The sequence below is a fragment of the Corylus avellana genome, chromosome 5, assembly GCF_965113065.1.
Source record: "Corylus avellana chromosome 5, dhCorAvel1.hap1.2, whole genome shotgun sequence".
Taxonomy (NCBI): domain Eukaryota; kingdom Viridiplantae; phylum Streptophyta; class Magnoliopsida; order Fagales; family Betulaceae; genus Corylus; species Corylus avellana.
This window is the reverse complement of record NC_142494.1, coordinates 6,091,967-6,112,701: the sequence shown is the minus strand read 5'-3', so window position 1 is coordinate 6,112,701 and position 20,735 is coordinate 6,091,967. Positions and strand designations below refer to the sequence as shown.

The window sequence follows — 20,735 nt, the reverse complement described above, 5'->3', positions numbered from 1 at the left end:
TGTGTTGCTACTCTGGTGGGTTGCTGGTTGGTGCTGTTTGACTTGAGTGGACTTGGGCTTGCTGTCCAACAGATCTGGTGGGCCTGTTACTTCTTTCTCAGGTTGTCTAATTTCTAATTTTTTTGATTTCATTATGTCTTCTAGTGAGACTTTTAGGGTCCGTTTTACTGGAAAAAATTATTCTGCTTGGGAATTCCAATTTCAATTATTTGTTACGGGAAAAGAGTTGTGGGGCCATATTGACGGTAGTGATCCAGCTCCTACGGAAGCTAAAGATTTGGCTAAGTGGAAGGTCAAGGATGCACGTATGATGTCTTGGATCTTAGGGTCTGTTGATCCTCTTATTGTGCTCAATCTGAGGCCTTATAAGACTGCGAAGACTATGTGGGAGTATTTGCTGAAGGTTTATCATGAGGACAATACCGCACGCCATTTTTCAGCTAGAATATGAGATTGCTAATTACACCCAAGGCAATCTCTCCATTTCAGAGTATTTTTCTGGTTTTCAGAATTTGTGGGGAGAATTTTTTGATATGGTTTATACGAAGGTACCTGCTGCATCTTTCTCTACTGTTTAGGCTGTTCATGAGCAGAGCAAGAGAGATCAATTCCTGATGAAATTACGCTCTGAATTTGAGGTTACTCGCTCAAATTTAATGAATCGGGATCCTTCGCCATCTTTGGATGTTTGTTTTGGAAAATTACTCCGTGAGGAGCAGCTTCTTCTCACACAGGCTACATTCTAGCACGATTCCAACCCAAATCCAGTAGCCTATGGGAAAGGGAAGGGTAAGGATATGCGCAAGGTCCAGTGTTTCAGCTGTAAGGAGTATAGTCATATTCCCGCCAATTATGCAAAGAAATCTTGCAATTACTGTAAGAAACTGGGCCACTTTATCAAAGAATGTCCCACTCGGCCTCAGAATCGTCAAGCTACTGCCTATCAGGCTGCAGTAAACACCTCTTCTGCTCTAGTGATGTCCTCAGCCTCTTCTTCTGCGGCCGGATCAGTTGTTCTTACTCCTGAAATGGTCCAGCAGCTGATTATGTCAGCCTTTTCTGCTTTAGGGCTCCAAGGTAATGGTACTATTTCGTCTAAGTCTTGGCTTATTGATTCTGCAACATCCAATCATATGACCAGATCGTCTGATACTCTTTGCAATGTTCGTCCATATCATGGTTCATCTCATATTCAAGTAACTAATGGGAGTCATTTAGCTATTAATGAAGTAGGGGATATTAATCCTTCATTCAGAGATGTTTATGTCTCTCCTGGCCTTTCTGATAGTCTTATTTCAGTTGGGCAGTTAGTTGAAAAAAAAATGTGATGTCCATTTCTCTCGTGATGGTTGTCTTGTGCAGGATCAGGTGTCAGGGAAGATACTCGCGAAGGGGCCTAAAGTTGGCAGACTATTTCCACTGCACTTTTCAATTCCTAGTTGTTTATCTTTGGCTTGTAGGACAGTTAACACTCTGAACGAAGTATGGCACAAATGTTTGGGTCATCCAAATTCTGTTATTCTGTCTCATATGTTAAATTCTGGTTTGTTAGGCAATAAAGAACGAGTTTCTCAAAATTTGTCATTTGATTGTTCTGTATGCAAACTTGGTATGAGTAAAACTCTTTCGTTTTCTTCTCATGGTAGTCATGCTAAAAAATGCTTTGATGTTGTGCACAGTGATGTATGGGGCGTTTCTCCTGTAATTTCTCATGCTCGATATAGATATTTTGTAACATTCATAGATGATTTCAGTCGATATACTTGGGTCTATTTTCTTCAGGCCAAATCTGAGGTTCTGTCTGTTTTTCAGACCTTTGTAGCATATATTGAGAATCAATTTTCTACAGGCATTAAGATTTTGAGGTCTGATTCTGGTGGAAAATACATGTCCCACGAGTTTCATGATTTCTTACGCCACAAAGGAATTGTCTCTCAGCGCTCTTGTCCTTATACTCCTCAGCAAAATGGGGTGGCGGAACAAAAGAACCGTCATCTCTTGGATGTTGTTCGCACTTTATTACTTGAGTCCTATGTTCCTTCTAAATTCTGGGTTGAGGCATTATCTACTGCAGTTTACTTAATTAATCGACTGCCCTCTCAGGTATTGCATTTTGATTCTCCTTATTATCGTTTGTATCATCAGCATCCTAGCTATCTTAATTTGCATACTTTTGGATGTATTTGTTTTGTTCATTTACCTGCACATGAACGTCACAAACTTTCTGCTCAGTCTGTTAAATGTGCCTTTATGGGTTATAGTGTTTCTCACAAAGGTTATGTTTGCTATGATCCTTGTTCTGACAAATTTCGTATATCTCGTAATGTTGTGTTCTTTGAGCATCAATGTTTCTTTTCTACACATGTTGAATCATTGCCTGAGATTAGTATTCTATCTTGTTTTGATGACTTGCCTCTTCTGCCTGAGTGGTTCAAACCTGGAATTGTGTATTCTCGATGTCTACCAACTTTGCCCCTTCCCGACACTGACCCTTCTTCTGAAACTGTTCCGACAACTCCTCTGATTGACCCGCCATCTGAGACAGTTCATGAGTCTGGTCCTCGACGATCTGCGAGGGTATCACGTCCTCCTGATAGGTACGGTTTTCCCCATACATCCTTTAATGCTACTTTATCTTCTATTTCCATCCCTACATGTTTTTCCGAGGTTGTTAAATATGAATGTTGGCGGAAAGCGATGGATGAGGAACTTCGGGCTCTGCAAGACAATCATACATGGGACATGGTTCCTTGCTCCTCTCATGTTAAAGCCATTGGTTGTAAATGGGTTTACTCAATTAAGCTTCGCTCTGATGGGACTCTGGATCGATATAACGCCCGATTAGTTGCTCTTGAGAACAGGCAAGAATATGGGGTGGACTATGAGGAGACATTTGCTCCAGTCGCGAAGATGACTACAGTGCGTATAATTATTTCTATTGCCGCCTCCCAAGGCTGGCCACTTCACCAGATTGATGTCAAAAATGTTTTTCTTCATGGTGATCTCAAAGAGAATATTTACATGACTCCTCCTCCGGGGTTGTTTTCTTCTCCATCTGCCACTGTGTGTAAGATAAAGTGGTCTCTCTATGGCTTAAAACAGGCTCCCCGGGCATGGTTTGAAAAATTCAGGTCTATTCTACTTCGCTTCTCCTTTGTCCAAAGCCAATATGATTCTTCTTTGTTCCTTTGCAAGACTCCGACTGGTGTCGTTCTTTTACTTGTATATGTGGATGATATTGTCATTACGGGAACCGACTCCAGTTTGATTGCACATCTGAAGCGGAATCTTCAAGACTCTTTTCATATGAAAGACCTTGGTCCTCTTACGTATTTTTTGGGGTTGGAGGTGCACACTGATTCTTCCGGTATATTCTTGAATCAACACAAATATACCCAGGACTTGATTAGTCTAGCTGGTCTTCAGGATTCCTCTTCGGTGGATACTCCTATGGAGGTTAATGTGAACTATCGAAGTGAGGAGGGTGATCTTTTCTCTGATCCTACTGTGTTTCAACAATTGATAGGCAGCTTGAATTATTTGACTATTACTCGACCCAATATTTCTTTCGCTGTCCAACAGGTTAGCCAGTTTATGCAAACTCCACGCCATCTTCATTTAGCTGTTGTTCGACGTATCATTCGATATCTTTGAGGGTCTTCTGGCCGTGGGTTGTTCTTTCCAACTGGCTCTCCCCTTTGCCTTGTTGCTTATAGTGATGCAGATTGGGCAGGATGTCCTGACACTCGGCGGTCTGTCACGGGTTGGTGCATGTTTCTTGGTGATTCTTTGATTTCTTGGAAGAGTAAGAAGCAAGCTTGCGTTTCTAAATCATCTACTGAATTCGAATACCGGGCAATGTCTGTTGCTTGCTCTGAGATTGTCTGGCTTCGTGGGCTTTTAGCGGAGCTTGGTTTTTCTCAAACTGATTCTACTCCTCTTCATGCTGATAATACTAGTGCTATTCAAATAGCTGCTAATCCTGTTTACCATGAACGCACGAAGCATATTGAGGTAGACTGTCATTCTATTCGGGAAGCCTTGGACACTCGTGTTATCTCTCTTCCTCATGTTTCCACTGATCTACAGATAGCTGACGTCTTCACGAAGGCTATAACACGACAACGTCATCAGTTCCTTGTGGGCAAATTGATGCTTCTTGATCGACCAACATCAATTTGAGGGGGGATGTTAGTCAGATAGGGTCTATATGTATCATATATATTTAGCCATAATTAGTCTTTCTAGTTATGACATGTTCTTATATTATAGCTATAGTATATTGTAATTAATAGGTAGATTTTAGTTACCTTCTTTGTTTCCCTAGATTGCTGTAATTGCTGAGATACAGCCTGTAATTACCTAGACAATTTCTATATAATACGAGCAATCCTCACATTGAGAGGTATTCAGTATAATTGATACTCTGTTGGCTGTTGCAACCTCTCTACATTGGTCACTTTGTCAAATGGATGTCAAAAACGCCTTCCTTAATGGTGATTTAAGTGAAGAAGTCTATATGCAACCACCTCCTGGATTATCTCATCCTACAAACAAGGTTTGTCATCTTTGTCGAGCTCTATATGGACTTAAGCAGGCACCTCGAGCATGATTTGCAAGGTTTAGCGCCACTATCTCTCGCCTTGGCTACTCCATCAGCTCTTATAATTCAGCGTTGTTTATTTGCCGCACAGACCGAGGTATCATACTTCTTCTACTATATGTTAATGACATGGTTATCACTGGAGATAATATCACTGGTATTCAGGAATTTAAACAATTTCTCAGTCAGCACTTTGAGATGAAAGATCTTGGCCCTCTCAGCTATTTTCTTGGTCTTGAGATCTCCTTTTCTTCTGATGGTTATTATTTGACACAAGCCAAGTATATATCTAATCTGCTTTCTCGGGCCAATTTCATAGATAGTAAAATTGTCGACACATCGATTGAGCCTAATACTCATCTCACTCCTCATGATGGCAAGCCTTTTCGCGATTTTACCTTATATCGGCATTTAGTTGGCAGTCTTGTCTACCTTACTGTCACTCGACCTGATATCTCGTATGTTGTCCATCAGGTGAGTCAGTTTATAGCTGCTCATCGCTCCACTCATTTCTCAACTGTCCTCCGCATTCTTCGGTACCTGAAGGGGACATTATTTCATGGGTTCTATTTGTCCTCTCAGTCTCCTCTACAGCTACATGCTTATACTGATACTGATTGGGCAGGTGATCCGACATATCGTCGTTCTACCACTGGTTACTGTTTCCCACTTAGCACCTCGCTTATCTCTTGGCGAAGTAAGAAACAAACTTATTGCTCGATCTAGCACCGAGGCAGAATATCGTGTTCAAACTGACACTACCACGGAGCTTCTTTCCTTGTGATGGCTGTTACAGGTGTCTCTCTTTCTTCTGCTACTTATGTATACTGTGACAACAAGATTGTTATTCAGATTGCTCATAATGATGTTTTTCATGAACGGACCAAACATATTGAGATTGATTGTCATTTTGTTCGTCATCATCTTCCTCAGGGCTCACTACAGCTTTATTCTATCACGTCCTGTGATTAGCTCCCAGACATCTTTACAAAGTCACATCCTCCCGGGAATTTTTGTGATCTTGTATCCAACCTCAAGTTGGTTTCTCGCACTCCACCTTGAGCTTGAGAAGGGCTGTTAAGAATATTATGTTATGGTTATTTACTTTTTTTAATATTCTAGGTTTACCTTTTCTTATTCTACTAGGTCTGTATTATTAGCCTATATATATAGGTCCTTTTTGTATATTCAATATATAACCTTATTCTCAATGTGTATATGTGTGCATGCTTAGCAGCTTTAAGAACTAGAAAGATTTATTTAATTTATTTAGATTATAGAATTACCGGTTTCTTTTCATGTATTGGAGGTTATGATTTGTGGGAGCTGAACAATTTGCAAAGAAAGGGGAAAATATCTTTGCAACAGAGAAAAAATAACTTGGCATCTGGAATCTTTGTTAACCCGCACGAAACAACGACAATAAACAGTCCAGGGAAAAAGCTAAATTCAACAAAGAAGACAAAATTTCTTATAAATCGTGTATATATTTGAGCAACTTCCAGTTACACTTTACAATTTCAGAATAGTTTTGCAGAACCCAAATACTAAATTCAGTCCAAATCCGCCTGACATTTCCCTCTGCTGTATATGGCATCTGCAAAACTTCTGGTGGGTAGTCTTCAAATATTCTTCCCTCACTAAACGAAGAAGAAAGGCTGTTTCAGTTTCTTCAGCTGAGTTGTGCTTCAATTGGGACCCCAACAGCTCAAGTACATGACTGTCCTCAAAGACTCCTCTGAATCTCTTGCTTTGCTTAAAACCATTGCAGAAGTTGAAGGGGAAAGATTCTTGGCCTGAGAAAAGGACCTGAGATGGTTCTTTGCATTTTGCTGCGCTGATCTTATGACATGATTCCACCTGCAGATCCCCAGCTGGTCTTTCATGGCCTCCACAACTCCAACACTCGCCGCCACAAATGCTCTGCTTGTTTGACTCATTTTCTCTGCTCTTCACAAAATCACTCTTCTTCCAAATTGAACAAACTTTGTGTGACTGATAAAAACTTGATCCAAGAAAGATATGTGCTAGCTTGATGAACCAAATGGTAGAGGAGGTCCCTTTTATATATCTCCGTTTCTCTTTTCTCCGTCTCTATATTTCGTTCTCTCTCTCTTTTTCTATCTCTTTTTCTATTTTCTCTCTGATTCTTCTGGTACGTTTTTCTGCAAGTGCAAACGATTTTTTTTTTTAAATTCTGTTTTTTGATTATTTTTGATTATTTGTACTGTTTCTCTCTGATTTTCCTCTCTCCGTTTCTCTATCATTTTATTTATGTACCTTTTTTTTATTATTATTTTTTTATTATGTTTCTTTGTATCTCTTTTTTCTTTCTTTGACGGAGAAACAGAATCTGCAAGGTTTTTATAAAATACAAATATATAATCTGTTTTTTAATTTCTTTTGATTCTCTGTACATTCTCCAATTATATTTTTTTGATTTCAAGATTGAGTTTGATTCTGTTTTCTCCAACTATATTTTTTTTATATAAATAATTTTGTAGCATAATTGCAAAAAAAAAAAAAAAGGCCACATACCTGACATAAATAAAAATAAAAAAGAAAAAGAAGTTATAGTAAATTTGTTTATGTTTAAGAAAAAAAAGATAATGAAAGTCCGTAATAATATAAATTGTATTTGTATTATAAGGGTATTTTAGGAAATTTGATCACAATATGATTTCATTCATCAACATATTGCATTGTACCAAACAAAGGAATATGATTAGCTAGTCTATTTCAGCGTTACAACCAAACAAAGGAATATGAATAGCTAATCTATTCCACACTGTTCTATTCCCAGTAGTAGCTAATCCTTTTCTAATGGATTAGACATTCCGCAAACCAAACGAGGTCTTAGTAGCTTAGCTAACCCTGTGTGTATGAGATTAGTATTCTCATGGGAATAAACTATTCCCAGGAATAGAGTGTTACCAAACGAAGGACTAGCTATACCTAGTGTTAGCTAGTTCAATCCAATGGTCTATTCCGCAAACCAAACGGAGCTAAACTTTTGAGATTAAGTGAACTATACACTAAATTTAAAGCCTTCACCTCCCTCGCCGCGCCTGTTGCAACTATTTACTGGTTTTTTTATTATGTTTTTGTTTTGTTTTTTTGAATAAGGGTTTGACTTATCATTAGATCTATTTTCATGAGCGATCTTTAGAGTGAATGTTGTTGTCTTGAGCTTTGGGTCGAGGAGGATTAACTTCGGTGTGAGGGTTTTGCTCCCATGGATAGGAAAATAAAAGTTGAGAATATGGGCTACCTATGTATTTGATTGAATTTGCTTGGAACAGATCTGTTTTATAACTGAAGTTTGGATATGGGTTAGCGGATGTTAAAGTCATATATAGGAACTAATTGTCTAATTTTTATGTTTTGTGATTAAGACGTTATAATCTCATAGCTTTGACTATAATTTATCAAAACTTTATACTCTTGATTTTTTTCAAAGGAATGAATATAAAAGATTCTCCTAAAAAGAAAATTAATTGTGTTTAGTTAATTGATTTTTTTTTTGGTAAGAATTTTAGTTAATTGAATTTAAACAAGCATTTTAGATTTTTTATTATTATTATTTTTTATTTTTTTGAGTACATCCATTCAAACAAAACAAGATTACAAACAAAGAAACAAATACAAGTTAATATGAAAAACCCAATCTAGACAAACTCCTAGCATCTCAGTGAATTGGTAGGATACCAAAAAATTACAAGGCACACGCAAATGCAACCAATTAAAGTCGCGAGGCTTTAGGATGGATAAAACCATATAAAGTAATAAAAACCCTAAAAACTTAAATCTTAACAAATTTTCAAAAAAACTGTATAGATTTTAACATAAACCAGTGGAAAAAGGGTTTCCTTCATAGATACAAAGTCTGAGGTCCAACCGGTTCGGGTTTTGATTCAAAACCCAATTCAGGTTTTGATTTAAAACCCAATTAAGACAGATTACTAGCACCTCAATGACTTGGAAAGAACCCAACACCTCAATGACTTGGAAAGAACCCAACAAGCAAAAGAAAAATACCCTACATAGACCGAGGGTCTGAATTGGTACCAATTCAGGTTTACCAGAAAGCTACACAACAAAACATAATAAAAATACATGACAAAAAGCAGGACAAAATATTTTTTCCAGGGGATGGGTTAAAGAGGTTAAACAAATATTTTTTTGTACATAAAAATTATGAAAAAAAAAAAAAAAAAACTCTAGAAAAAAGCGAAGAGAAAAAAATTCTAAAAGCTCAATATCCCAAGCCAATCCCAAACAAACTGTGTCTTCTATTACAGGAAGGAGAATTCTCTTCGTAATTCTTATGATTAAAGACTGTTTAGGACTTAAAAGGGTTGCCTTTAGGAGCTTGTGTTTGGAAATATGAAATATCAAGAAAAGATATTTGTGTGTATGTGTGTGTGCATGCTTAGCAGCTTTAGGAACTAGAAAGATTTACTTAGATTATAGAATCACCGGTTTCTTTTCATGTATCGGAAGTTATGATTTGTGGGAGCTGAACAATTTGCAAAGAAAGAGGAAAAATATCTTTGCAGCAGAGAAAAAATATCTTGGCATCTGGAATCTTTGGTAACCCGCACGAAACAAAGACAATAAACAGTCCAGGGCAAAAGCTAAAATCAACAAAGAAGACAAGATTTCTTATAAATGGTGTATATATTTGAGCAATTTCCAGTTACACTTTACAATTTCAGAATAGTTTTGCAGAACCCAAATACTAAATTCAGTCCAAATCCGCCTGACATTTCCCTCTGCTATATATGGCATCTGCAAAACTTCTGGTGGGTAGTCTTCAAAACGAAGAAGAAAGGCTGTTTCCGTTTCTTCAGCTGAATTTTGCTTCAATTGGGACCCCAACAGCTCAAGTACATGACTGTCCTCAAAGACTCCTCTGATTCTCTTGCTTTACTTAAAACCATTGCAGAAGTTGAAGAGGAAAGATTCTTGGCCTGAGAGAAGGACCTGAGATGGTTCTTTGCATTCTGCTGCGCTGATCTTATGACATAATTCCACCTGCAGATCCCCAGCTGGTCTTTCATGGCCTCCACAACTCCAACACTAGCCGCCACAAATGCTCTGCTTGTTTGACTCATCTTCTCTGCTCTTCACAATATCACTCTTCTTCGAATCGAACAAACTTTGTGTGACTGATAAAAACTTGATCCAAGAAAGATATGTGCTAGCTTGATGAACCAAATGGTAGAGGAGGTCCCTTTTATATATGACTTGAAAAAAAATAAAAAAACCATGGGGATTATGGAATTTGCCGGTGGTTTTGGGGTCTGGGGAGCCAATGGTTTTTTACAGAACATGACTTCACTGCCCTTGTAGAATCACATCGTGGTACTAATTAGGTAGGGGCAACTTCGGATTTTAAACAATCTGGTTTTCGATGATCACAAAGCAATCTTATCACTTCAGCTGAAACAATGCGCACACCGTTTTGAAATATACAAACCCATCAAGTTGGGAGATTTGATGGACGCACACAAAAACGAAACCACGCTTTGTTTACTTTCAAGTTTCAAGTGACTGAAGTGAGTCTTTTTGGACTGATTTCGACTGCCCTTTCAAGATGGCTCTTTGGTGGAGTTAAAAATGAGAATTGAACTAAATTTTAATATATATATATATTTTGCGTTTAAAAATGATGAGAAACTTTATTTACATTGATGTTTCATTACTTTTGTAATTATAATCTTAATTTTTAATTTAAGCCAAATAGTGTGTTTTATGTTTTTTTTTTTTGTCAAAAAAATATAATTATTAAATTAGGATAATTTTATTTTTAAAAGTTTTACAGAAGTATAAGAGATATTTCATCCATATACCGTTTGATTTAACCTTAATCCTAAACAGTAGAGATGAAATTGCAAAGTTTTCAAAGATAGTTATGTGGCATTACAAATTTTTTAAAAATAATTGTATGATTATAAAAGTGATAAAACATTAGGAGTAAGTGAAGTTCCCATAAAATAATCTAAAATAATTATGCTCAAAGCAAAAATTAAAAAGCTCCCCCACCCCCCCAAGCCATCATGTGGTTTTGCCCGTAGGGGTGGACAAAATATATGATTGCCAGCTATTGCTCGGTTACTGACTTCCTGCTATTGGCAGTCAAAATAAAAAAAAAAAAAACTATTTTGAGGTCAATTTGGTTCAGTAGGTGGTAGAATTTTTATTTCATCGTTTAACTAAACTGAATCGACTTAACCAACTTTCGCTCTTCATAGTTTTTTGTATCACTTATTTAGTTAAAAACATATCCAATAAACACTTCTTTAGATCAAAAAGCAACTATTGGAGCCCCCTAAAAAAAAAAAATTATATATATATCTCATAAAAAGAGGTTTGACCCAATATAGAATGCCCATGACTAACCAACTTAATCGACTGACATTTAACTGGTTTCACCGAGTTAACCGGCTTAACTGTAATAATCAAAATTTATTCGTGTCGATAAGAAGTCGGTGGACGAAAACACATCTACCATCACCGATTTAATTGATATCCGGTCCCATCCTTGTATTTCAATTTTGGGATGAAGTGGATAAAGAAAAATTACTTCGCATCTCTAAATTATTTAATTGGGTTAAATACCAAATACCCCTCTGGGGTTTGGTAACTTTATTTTTACTCCCCTCGGGTTTCATTTTTATCACAGGACCCACCTAGGGTTTTGATAAAGGACCAAATTAGTCAATCCGTTAGTTGACCGTTAGTACTGACACGTGGGCTAATCAGATGTTAACACGTGGCACCTATTTAATTTTTTTAAATTAAAAAAAAAATGTATTTAAAAAAAAAAAAGAAAAGAAAAGAAAAGAAAAAAAAAAAAAAAAAAAAAATTGGGGGTGGCCTAGCCGGATGGGGGTGGCCGAGCCACCCCCTGGGCACCAGGGGGTGGTCGAAACCACCACCAATGGTGATTGGGGGTGGTTTCGGCCACCCCCAAGGCTCCATGGGGATGGCTCGGCCACCCCCAGTGGGTACAGGGGGTGGTTTCAGCCACCCCCTTGGAGCCCAAGGGGGTGGCTCGGCCACCCCCTGGTGCCTAGGGGGTGGCTCCGCCACCCCCATCCGGCCAGATGGGGGTGGCCAGGCCACCCCCAAATGGCCAAGAGCCACCCCCAATTTTTTTTCTTTTCTTTTTTCTTTTTCTTTTTTTTTTTTAAAAAAAAATACATTTTTTTAATTAAAAAATTAAATTAAATAGGTGCCACATGTCAACATCTGATTGGTCCACGTGTTAGTCTTAACGGTCAACGAACGGATGAACTAACTTGATCATTTTTCAAAACCCCAGGGGGGTCCTGTGATAAAAATAAAACTCTAGAGGGGTAAAAATAAAGTTACCAAACCCTAGGGAAAAATTTGGTATTTAACCCTATTTAATTTTTTGGATCTGTCTCTTTCACTAGTTCTTGCCCCTAGCTAGGATAAAAATTGAAGGTGTTACACATTTATAATGATTGATGAGGCATCTTCAAATTGTGTCCAGAAAACATATAACGCTCTTAATTTGTTATACATAACAAAGTTTGAAGGTACTTAATTAATTAGAGAAATTTCAGTTTAACTTCTTGAATTTTCACGCGATTTGATAAACCTTTCTTAAACTTTCAAATCTTTCAATTTGAACCTCTGATTTTTCAATTGCTCTCAATGTGAACTCTTCTGTCAATTTTAACCGTTAAAAATATCAAAAAAATCAAAATATCTATGATTTTTTTTTAAAAAATAAAAAAAAGTTTTAGGAAGATAAAATTAAAATTTTATACGGAAGTCATATAACCTTTAAAATGTGACAAAAAATTCATATTTAAAGCAATTGAGAGTTCACGGGTTAAACATGTTTTCCTAATTGATTTGTTTGTTTCATCGTCAGCTCTGCAAAATTCAAGTCATCACTTGAGATTCTTACTCATCCGTACGCTGACAAGCTTTGCAAGTTGCAACAGCCCAGTAGGAGCAGAAGCCAATTTATTATTAAATGTTAATATACATATAAAATTCAAACTCGCCAAATAAATCAATAACCTTAAATAAAATGAGCCTATCTTAAACCTTATCTGTAATCTTTGGATTCTCGCAGGAAACAAAGACAATCAACCATCCATGGAAAAAGTTAATTAAAATCATCAAAGAAGACAAAACAAATTTGTCATAAATCGTGTATGTATTAATCAGGGCAATTTCCATTTACACATTTACAAACTAGGATAGTTTTGCATCATCCAAAATACTAAGCTCAATCCGCCTGACATTTCCCACTGCTATTTATGCTATGCATCTACAAAAAGTCTGGTAGCTAGTCTTCAAATATTCTTCCTTCATTCAACGAATCTCTACCAGAAATCAGTGGCACCTCACCGTCTAGTCACTATCTTCAGCTGAGTTGTGCTTCAATTGGGACCCCAACAGCTCAAGTACATGACCGTCCTCAAAGACTCCTCCGACTGCTTCAGTTTCTGCTCTCTTGCTTTGCTTAAAACCATTGCAGAAGTTGAAGGAGAAAGGTTGTTGGCCTGAGAAAAGGACCTGAGATGCTTCTTTGCATTCTGCTGAGCTAATCTTATGACATGATTCCACCTGCAGATCCCCAGCTGGTCTTTCATGGCCTCCACAACTCCAACACTCGCTGCCACAAATGCTCTGCTTGTTTGACTCATCTTCTCTGCTCTTCACAATATCACTCTTCTTCTTTGCTTTGAACAAACTTTGTGTCACTGATGAAATTGATCCAAGACGGATATGTGCTAGCTTGATGAAGGAAATGGTTGGGGAGGTCCCTTATATATATAATATATTGAGATAGAGGGTGAGCGATGGGAAGTTTGGAAAAACCATGGGGATTATGGCATTTGCCGGTGGTTTTGGAGTCTGGGGAGCCAGTGGTTTTTTACAGAACATGACTGTACTGCCCTTGTAATACCACGTCGACGACGTCGTGACACCAATTATTAGGTAGGGGCAACTATGGTCTTTAAAAAATCTACCTTTCGATGACGACAAAGCAATCTTATCACTTTGAAATGAGGATGCCCAATCCGCTTGAGATAACAAATGCGCACACCGTTTTTTCAATATAAAACCCATCAAGTCCGGAGACATACAAAAACGAAAACCAGACACTATGAAGTGGAGTTTTAGTTATACTGCCAGCTGTGTTCTCCATGTTTCGTGTATCAAACCTCCACTGTCCTTTCAAGCACACTAGAAAGGGAATTCAACTAAATTTTTAGAGAAATGATATCAGGTAATAAAATATATTTTTTGTCTTTGTAAAAGTTATACGTGGCCAGAGGTTATAAATTCCATTTATAATTATTGTGGCCCAACTCACTCATAGACTTATGGCATTTTGCTACCTAAAACTTTTATAGGCCAAAAATAATATTTTTATTACACTATAACATATCTCAAATTTTTAATATTATAAGAAAAAAAATAAAGGAACTGAATTTTTTAATGTTTTAAGGCTAACTTTCTTTTCTCTTATCAACTCTTATTTGCCACATCATCTAAACATTGATAATAAGCTTCTTGATCATTCTTTCAAAGTTTTCGTAAAGTTTCTCTTTGATTATGACTAAAAGGAGCTTTGTCACTAAGCTCATTGTTGCATTTTCCTGCATTCTCTTAAACATCTTGTGATTCAAGTAATGTTTTCGTGTGAATACACTAATTATTTGTTAAACATAGTTTTCCGATGGATGACATGACACAATTTATAGGCTGCACAGCGGCGTTCGAGAACAGGCCGGTCATTACACTGCGGTGTCTGAGGACAGGTCGGTCTGGTACACAAGAGCAAACAATAGGGTTAGAGTCTCCGGTGGTTTCCCGGTAGGGATACTCCGATGCATAAGCCAGTAATTAGAGAAGGAAGATGTAAACAACACAGAGCTTAGATAGCAAAAGTTGCGACTACCTTAGTATTGATAAATGACTTGTATTTACAGGCATGAGAGGAGTTTGATCTCCCATACGTTTAGGGATCTTATCCCTCAATATCTGCTGTGCAAACATTTGAAAAGTGGGATAGTACTTGTTAGCTGTTCCATGATCTTAGTAGCCTAAGATCAGGGGATAAGTACCATAGCTTTTGCGTGATGTTAAGTCAGAATGCCCGAGTTGGACTCGGTCACCTACACTAGCATGGAAGCCAATTGACGTATCTTGATCGACATGGATAACCTGAATAACGGAGGACCAGTCATATCTCTATGATGGAATGACCAATGCACCCTTCGGTCTTTAACTATCTTGGCCCATAAGTAATGCCTCAAGCTAGGAGCCTGAGACCTCCTTAGGCTAAGTCGACTGAGAGCTCAGCAACCCAGTATTATATGGAGCTTTGGGCAAAAAGCCCGTTGGGCCTTCTCGAACTGATCAATGACCCAACAGTTACCCCCCAATTTCCTGGTCCGGATGACTGGAAATTTTTATGTTCTCCAAAGATGGATCGGTTTCTTGATGTTCAGTACTCTATGTCTGAGATTCCGAGAAAGAACCTTAATTTTGGCTTTGGATTTTGGCGGGACTTTTCCCGCTTATTTATTTATTTTTTGCTGAGATGCTCGAATTATTTGAAGATTCGTCGGTTCCCTTACCTGTTGATTCGGATGAGCGATCACACGTCCACGTGTCGGCCTTGGAATGGCTGCCTTTCGAGCCACCACGCGTTATTAATAGATGATAAGACGCGCCTATCGCGGCTTTTAATGCGCACATTCCCAAGGCGTCTTCTAGGGTTTCAATGCGCCGACGTCTCTACATCTTCTCAGATTCTTCAGTTTCTTTGACCTTTCGTTTCCTCAGACTCTTTGTCGCCTCAGACTTATTATAAAAAGAGTTGCTATGCGTTGATTCTATGTTTCGTCTTCTGGCCTCACAAAACACCATTCTCACATACGAAGTTCTGCAATTTTTTATCCTCCCATCTGGCTTGCTTTCATCCTGATTTTTCTTCTCAATACTTCTTTCTTTGGGTTGTATTTTTCAGGGTTTCGGTTAATAGAACCCTTTCTCTTCCTTCCTGCGAACCATTCATTCATCCTGACAGTCCAGTGCTCAAGTAATTAGATCTGTTATTACCATTCATTGAACCTGCAGTTGACCATCTCCGACTGTCGGTGACTTACTTACTGATGCACCACTCTTATCCTTGCATTCCTCGATCTTTATACCCAAAGTTTCTTTTCCTTATGGGTGACGGAGAAGGTTCTGGCTCGGACGGCGGGGGTTCTTTCCCTGTTATGTGGAATGCCGCCTTATCATCGAAAGATGAAAAGCGGATCAGACTGGATTGCTACATACCGAGGTTGGTATCGCTTCAGTTTGACGATGACCGACAAGGCGCCATAGTGAGTGCCGAGGAGCATGAAGTCTATCTGTACGAGGAGATGTTCCGTGCAAGTCTTAGATTACCATTCCCAAGAATCGTTCGGAAACAACTGAGCTATTTGAATGTAGCTCCTCACCAAATCGTCCCCAAAGCTTGGAGGATGTTTTTTGGCTGCGTAATCTTGTGGCCAACGGCCCTAGGGGACGGGCATTCCCTGACTATTAGGGAATTTTTGTTGGCATATAGGTTCACCAGGAACCCAAAGACAGAGATACTTCATAACTTTCAGGCCCGACGGGGCAAATTGGAATTATTTGAAAAAACTCTTATCAGCAACCGAGCATGGAAGAATAAATTTTTCTTTGCTCGGGGACAATGGAAATTTGCCCCTTCGGAGAAAGTGGAAGGTCCGAGGGTTCCTCGAGAAACAACTTTCCTAGTGAATGATACGAGTCTTGAACCAGAGCTATCTTCGGAGGAGCATGTTCGGGTGAACACAGTTACCTCTTGGGCTTGGGAACATGAGGGGGCTACCTTGTTTAAGAACTTGGTAACTACGGCCAAGTTGAGATATCATCTGTATGCTCCCAGGTCTGTCCTCGGCAAACCCAAGAAATCGAGGGAAGTGATGCTCGACGTTGCACAGAAACAAACCGTCCCAAGGAGTCGGGCACCTGGAGTTGTAGTGAGACAAACTCCTGCGATAGAGGGTGCAATGCCCGTGGTTGCAATGAGACCCCGTCCGGTTGGGGAAGAGTCGGTCGAAAGGCCGATGACGAAGCATGTGAAGAGGACGCCTGTGAAGAAGAAGCGTCCGAGAAATGATCCTTCAAAGACTCCTGCTTTGGAGCTTAAAGATTTTGAGGCGGAGCAGCCGTTGCTCAAAAAAGTCAAAGTGACCAAGCCGACAGGGTCAGCGAATGCTGTCCATATGGGCAAGCAGAAGGTTGTCCAACTCTTGGCCGCCCGAAGGAAGGAAGGCTTTAAGCCGGTCATCCGTCCAGCTAGCGCATATTGCTGGCCTATTTCCTCTGTTCCTCCTTCGGTGACTCCTGCAGTCGGGCCTGCCGACGCTCCGACTCCCGTAATTCCTGTCGATTCGATTACTCCAGTTCATTCTGGTCCCAACATTAATTGCATCCTACAGGAGGTTACGATGGAGGTGTACTCGGATTCCTCGGTTGGGAATGAGAATGAGCGATCCAAGCTTGTAATTCCCGTGGCCGAGCTGGTGAGACCGTCAGTTATTGAGGCAAAGGAGGTACAAGCTGATGCCAGCTCGCAAGCGCCTTGTCCGAGCACCTATCGAGCTGTAATCGCTCCTGGTGCTCAGGAGTTTAAGGCTAAAGGTGATTTTGCCGTAGATTGTTCTAGGGTACAACCCCCCGGCGTCAACTGGTCGGTAGCCCACCCGCTTACCAATCTCGGGGGTGATCTCCTAGGGAACCCTTTCTTTGCGCTAGTGGATTTGGTACCCCACGACCGATTGTCTGGGCAGCGTGATCACTCAGCTCAAGGGATGGTAGAGGCATGCCTCTACTATCAGTTTGTCGTAAGTACCTTATATTTTTTGTTTTTGTTTTGTAGTGCTTCATTTATATACTAATCCCTTTTTGTTTAAGAGCCTCATGAGGTCGATGTTACTTTACTGCAATTTCATGAAATCTACGCAAAATTCAGCCGAAGAATTTGACAATTTCAAAGCTAAAGTCGCAAAGATAGAACAAAAGCTGACGGAGTCTGAGGCCGACAAGGTTAAGGGGAGTCATCTCTCAGGAAGATGTGGAATTGTTGGCTGCTGGTCAGCAGCAATCTTTGATTCAGACCGAAGCTGCCGAGGTCGAGACTGCTCGGGCCGCTATAGACAAAAAACTCTCGGTTCTAACTATCGAGGCAGAAGCTCTCCGGGCAGATAATGGTCGCCTTTTTGAAGAAAATTCCAAAATGAAGGCGAATCAGGATCAACTTGAGAAGAGAGTTGCTGAGGTTCTGAGGTAGGTCAGGGAAGCTCAGGCTAAGAGAGATATTCAAAGGACTTTAGCCACGGAGGCTCACTCGGCTCAGATTGTGGCCGAGGAGAGAAGAAATTTCTTCAACGATAAGTTTAAGAAGTTCGAGTTCCAGCTGAGGGAAGCCATTGATCGAGTGGCCACAAATTGGAGAAGCAATTGTCATACGCCCCCAGGACTTGCGACAGTGCTTGGCTGGATGGGATTACTTTCGGGTTTGAGACCTTCCGAGCTTGGGCTCAAGATCCTTCTTGCTTCGTGGACCTTAATAAAGTGGAGGCTGATGATGTACCATTTACAGACGAAGCCTTGGAAAGGATTATCTCTTTCGGGCATGAGCAAATGCCTGATCCTAAGGGGATCTTCGAATTCGGCTTCACTCCTGAGGAAAGCCAGCCCTCGAACGATGATCAAGCCGTGGAGCCCCAAGTCCCTGCTGATGCACCTGCTGCTGTTGAGATCCCTAAGCCAACCAACCCGAAGGGGGTTTAGTTTGTAATTTCCAATTGCTTGTATATATTTTTTATGTAGACAATTGTTCGTTTTTCTTGTCTTTCTATACAATTTGAAAATTATCTTTTAAAGAATCTTAAAGAATCTTAATCACCTCTTCATCCTTAAGTTTCACCTTCCCTTGGATGTACGTCCGAGGACTTTGGCCGAGGAGGTTTCCTTCGGACCTATTCGAGGACGGAATTAAGAGGTTGGTCTTTTCGAATGTAACTACCCTTGGAAACCTGTCCGAAGAGTAGGGTAGGATTTTTGATTACCCTCGAAAACCTATCCGAGGAGTTTGTCGAGAGGTCTTTTCGACTGTATAACCACCCTCGGAAACCTGTCCAAGGAGTAAGTCGGATGAGCTATAGTCTCTTCGACTCTCTCTCTAACTACTTTCGGAAGCCTGTCCGAGAAGAGAGTTGAGAGGTGAGCTATAGTCTCTTCGACTGTATAACTACCCTTGAAAACCTGTTCGAAGAGTTAGTTGGATGAGTTATAGTCTCTTCGATTGTCTCTCTTTAACTACTTTCGGAAACTTGTCCGAGAAGATAGTTGAGAGGTGAGTTATAGTCTCTTCGATTGTATAACTACCCTTGGAAACCTGTCTGAGGAGTAAGTTGGATGAGTTATAGTCTCTTCGACTGTCTCTCTCTAACTACTTTCGAAAACCTGTCCGAGAAGAGATTTGAAAGGTGAGTTATAGTCTCTTCGACTGTATAACTATCCTCGGAAACTTGTCCGAGGAGTAAGTTGGATGAGTTATAGTCTCTTCGACTGTCTCTCTCTAACTACTTTCGGAAACCTGTCCGAGAAGAGATTTGAAAGGTGAGTTATAGTCTCTTCGACTGTATAACTACCCTCGAAAACCTGTCCGAGGAGTAAGTTGGATGAGTTATAGTCTATTCGACTGTCTCTCTCTAACTACTTTCGGAAACCTGTCCGAGAAAAGAGTTGAGAGGTGAGTTATAGTCTCTTCGATTGTATAACTACCCTCGGAAACTTGTCAGAGGAGTAAGTTGGATGAGTTATAGTCTCTTTGACTGTTTCTCTCTAACTACTTTCGGAAACCTGTCCGAGAAGAGAGTTCATAGGTGAGTTATAGTCTCTTCGACTGTATAACTACCCTCGGAAACCTGTCCGAGAAGTGAGTTGAGAGGTGATAGACTTCGATTGTTGTAACTTCAGGAAACTTTTATTTGATAAAACATAAAACAGAAGAAGCGAATAAAATAACGCTAAATCTCCTTGATGAAATCACAATTTAAACAAAGTACTTTATGAGATGCTCTATATTCCATGGTCGGGGAAGCATCTTTCCTTCGGAATCTTCAAGGTAGTAAGCTCCCGTTCTTCAGCTGTCGGTCACCCTGTAGGATCCTTCCCAATTGGGAGCTAACTTGCCCTCAGTTGGATCTTTAATGGCGATGGTAACCTTTCGTAATACCAAATCTCCGACTTGGAAGCTTCGGTGTTTGACCTTCTTGTTGAAATACCGAGCTACTCTTTCCTGATATGCTGACATGGACACTTATGCTTGATCTCACTTCTCCTGCAGCAGATCCAGTTGTAGCCGTAGGCCTTCATCATTACTCTCAGGCCAGAAAGTTTCTACTCGGAAGCTGCCTGAGCCTACCTCTGCAGGTATAACCGCTTTGGACCCAAAGGCCAGTGCATAGAGGGTTTCCTCGGTTGGAGTTCTTTTTGTAGTCCGATAAGCCCATAGAAATTCTGGCATATCTTTTGCCCAATCTCCTTTTCGGTCACCGAGTTTCTTCTTCAAAAGTTTGAAGATTGACTTGTTAGTGATCTCCACTTGTCCGTTTGCCTGGGGATGTCCAGGGGATGAGAAGTAATTTCTTATATGGAGTTTAGCACACCATTCTCTGAATGAATCACAGTCGAATTGCTTTACATTATTTGTGACGAATGCATGTGGAATGCCGTATCGGCAGATGACATTCTTCCATAAAAATTTCTCTATGCTCTTGGCTGTTATGTTTACTAGGGCTTCTACTTCCACCCACTTCGTGAAGTAGTCCACTGCCACTACTGCAAACCGAACACCCCCTTTCCACGAGGTAGCGGTCCCACTATATCTACCCCCCATTGCGAGAAGGGCCATGGTGAAGAGATCGAGCTTAACTCCTCGGGGGGTTGCTTGTTGATATTGGCAAAACGTTGGCACTTGTCGCAATGTCTAACTATGTCTACCGAGTCCTTGGTTATATTAGGCCAGTAGAAGCCTACTCGG

The 20,735-nt window shown here is 39.9% G+C and overlaps 3 protein-coding genes across 3 annotated transcripts; all 3 read right to left on the bottom strand.

The window, feature by feature from the left end:
* Positions 1-6,060: 6,060 nt before the first annotated feature.
* On the bottom strand, positions 6,061-6,660 carry LOC148585298 (uncharacterized). The gene has a single exon (XM_088516396.1). The coding sequence runs from the start codon at positions 6,541-6,543 to the stop codon at positions 6,292-6,294; it is 252 nt and encodes an 83-aa protein (XP_088372522.1). The 5' UTR covers positions 6,544-6,660; the 3' UTR covers positions 6,061-6,291.
* Positions 6,661-9,155: 2,495 nt separating this feature from the next.
* On the bottom strand, positions 9,156-10,104 carry LOC148585297 (uncharacterized). Its single transcript, XM_088516362.1, has one exon. It carries the CDS (start codon positions 9,718-9,720, stop codon positions 9,469-9,471), a length of 252 nt encoding a protein of 83 aa, XP_088372488.1. The 5' UTR covers positions 9,721-10,104; the 3' UTR covers positions 9,156-9,468.
* A 2,661-nt stretch (positions 10,105-12,765) lies between these two features.
* On the bottom strand, positions 12,766-13,575 carry LOC148585296 (uncharacterized). The gene has a single exon (XM_088516397.1). It carries the CDS (start codon positions 13,297-13,299, stop codon positions 13,033-13,035), a length of 267 nt encoding a protein of 88 aa, XP_088372523.1. The 5' UTR covers positions 13,300-13,575; the 3' UTR covers positions 12,766-13,032.
* Between the last annotated feature and the right edge of the window lie 7,160 nt (positions 13,576-20,735).

Coding starts and splice junctions, on each gene's coding strand:
- LOC148585296 (XM_088516397.1), bottom strand. CDS start 13,299: ATGAGTCAAACAAGCAGAGCATTTGTGGCAGCGAGTGTTGGAGTTGTG.
- LOC148585298 (XM_088516396.1), bottom strand. CDS start 6,543: ATGAGTCAAACAAGCAGAGCATTTGTGGCGGCGAGTGTTGGAGTTGTG.
- LOC148585297 (XM_088516362.1), bottom strand. CDS start 9,720: ATGAGTCAAACAAGCAGAGCATTTGTGGCGGCTAGTGTTGGAGTTGTG.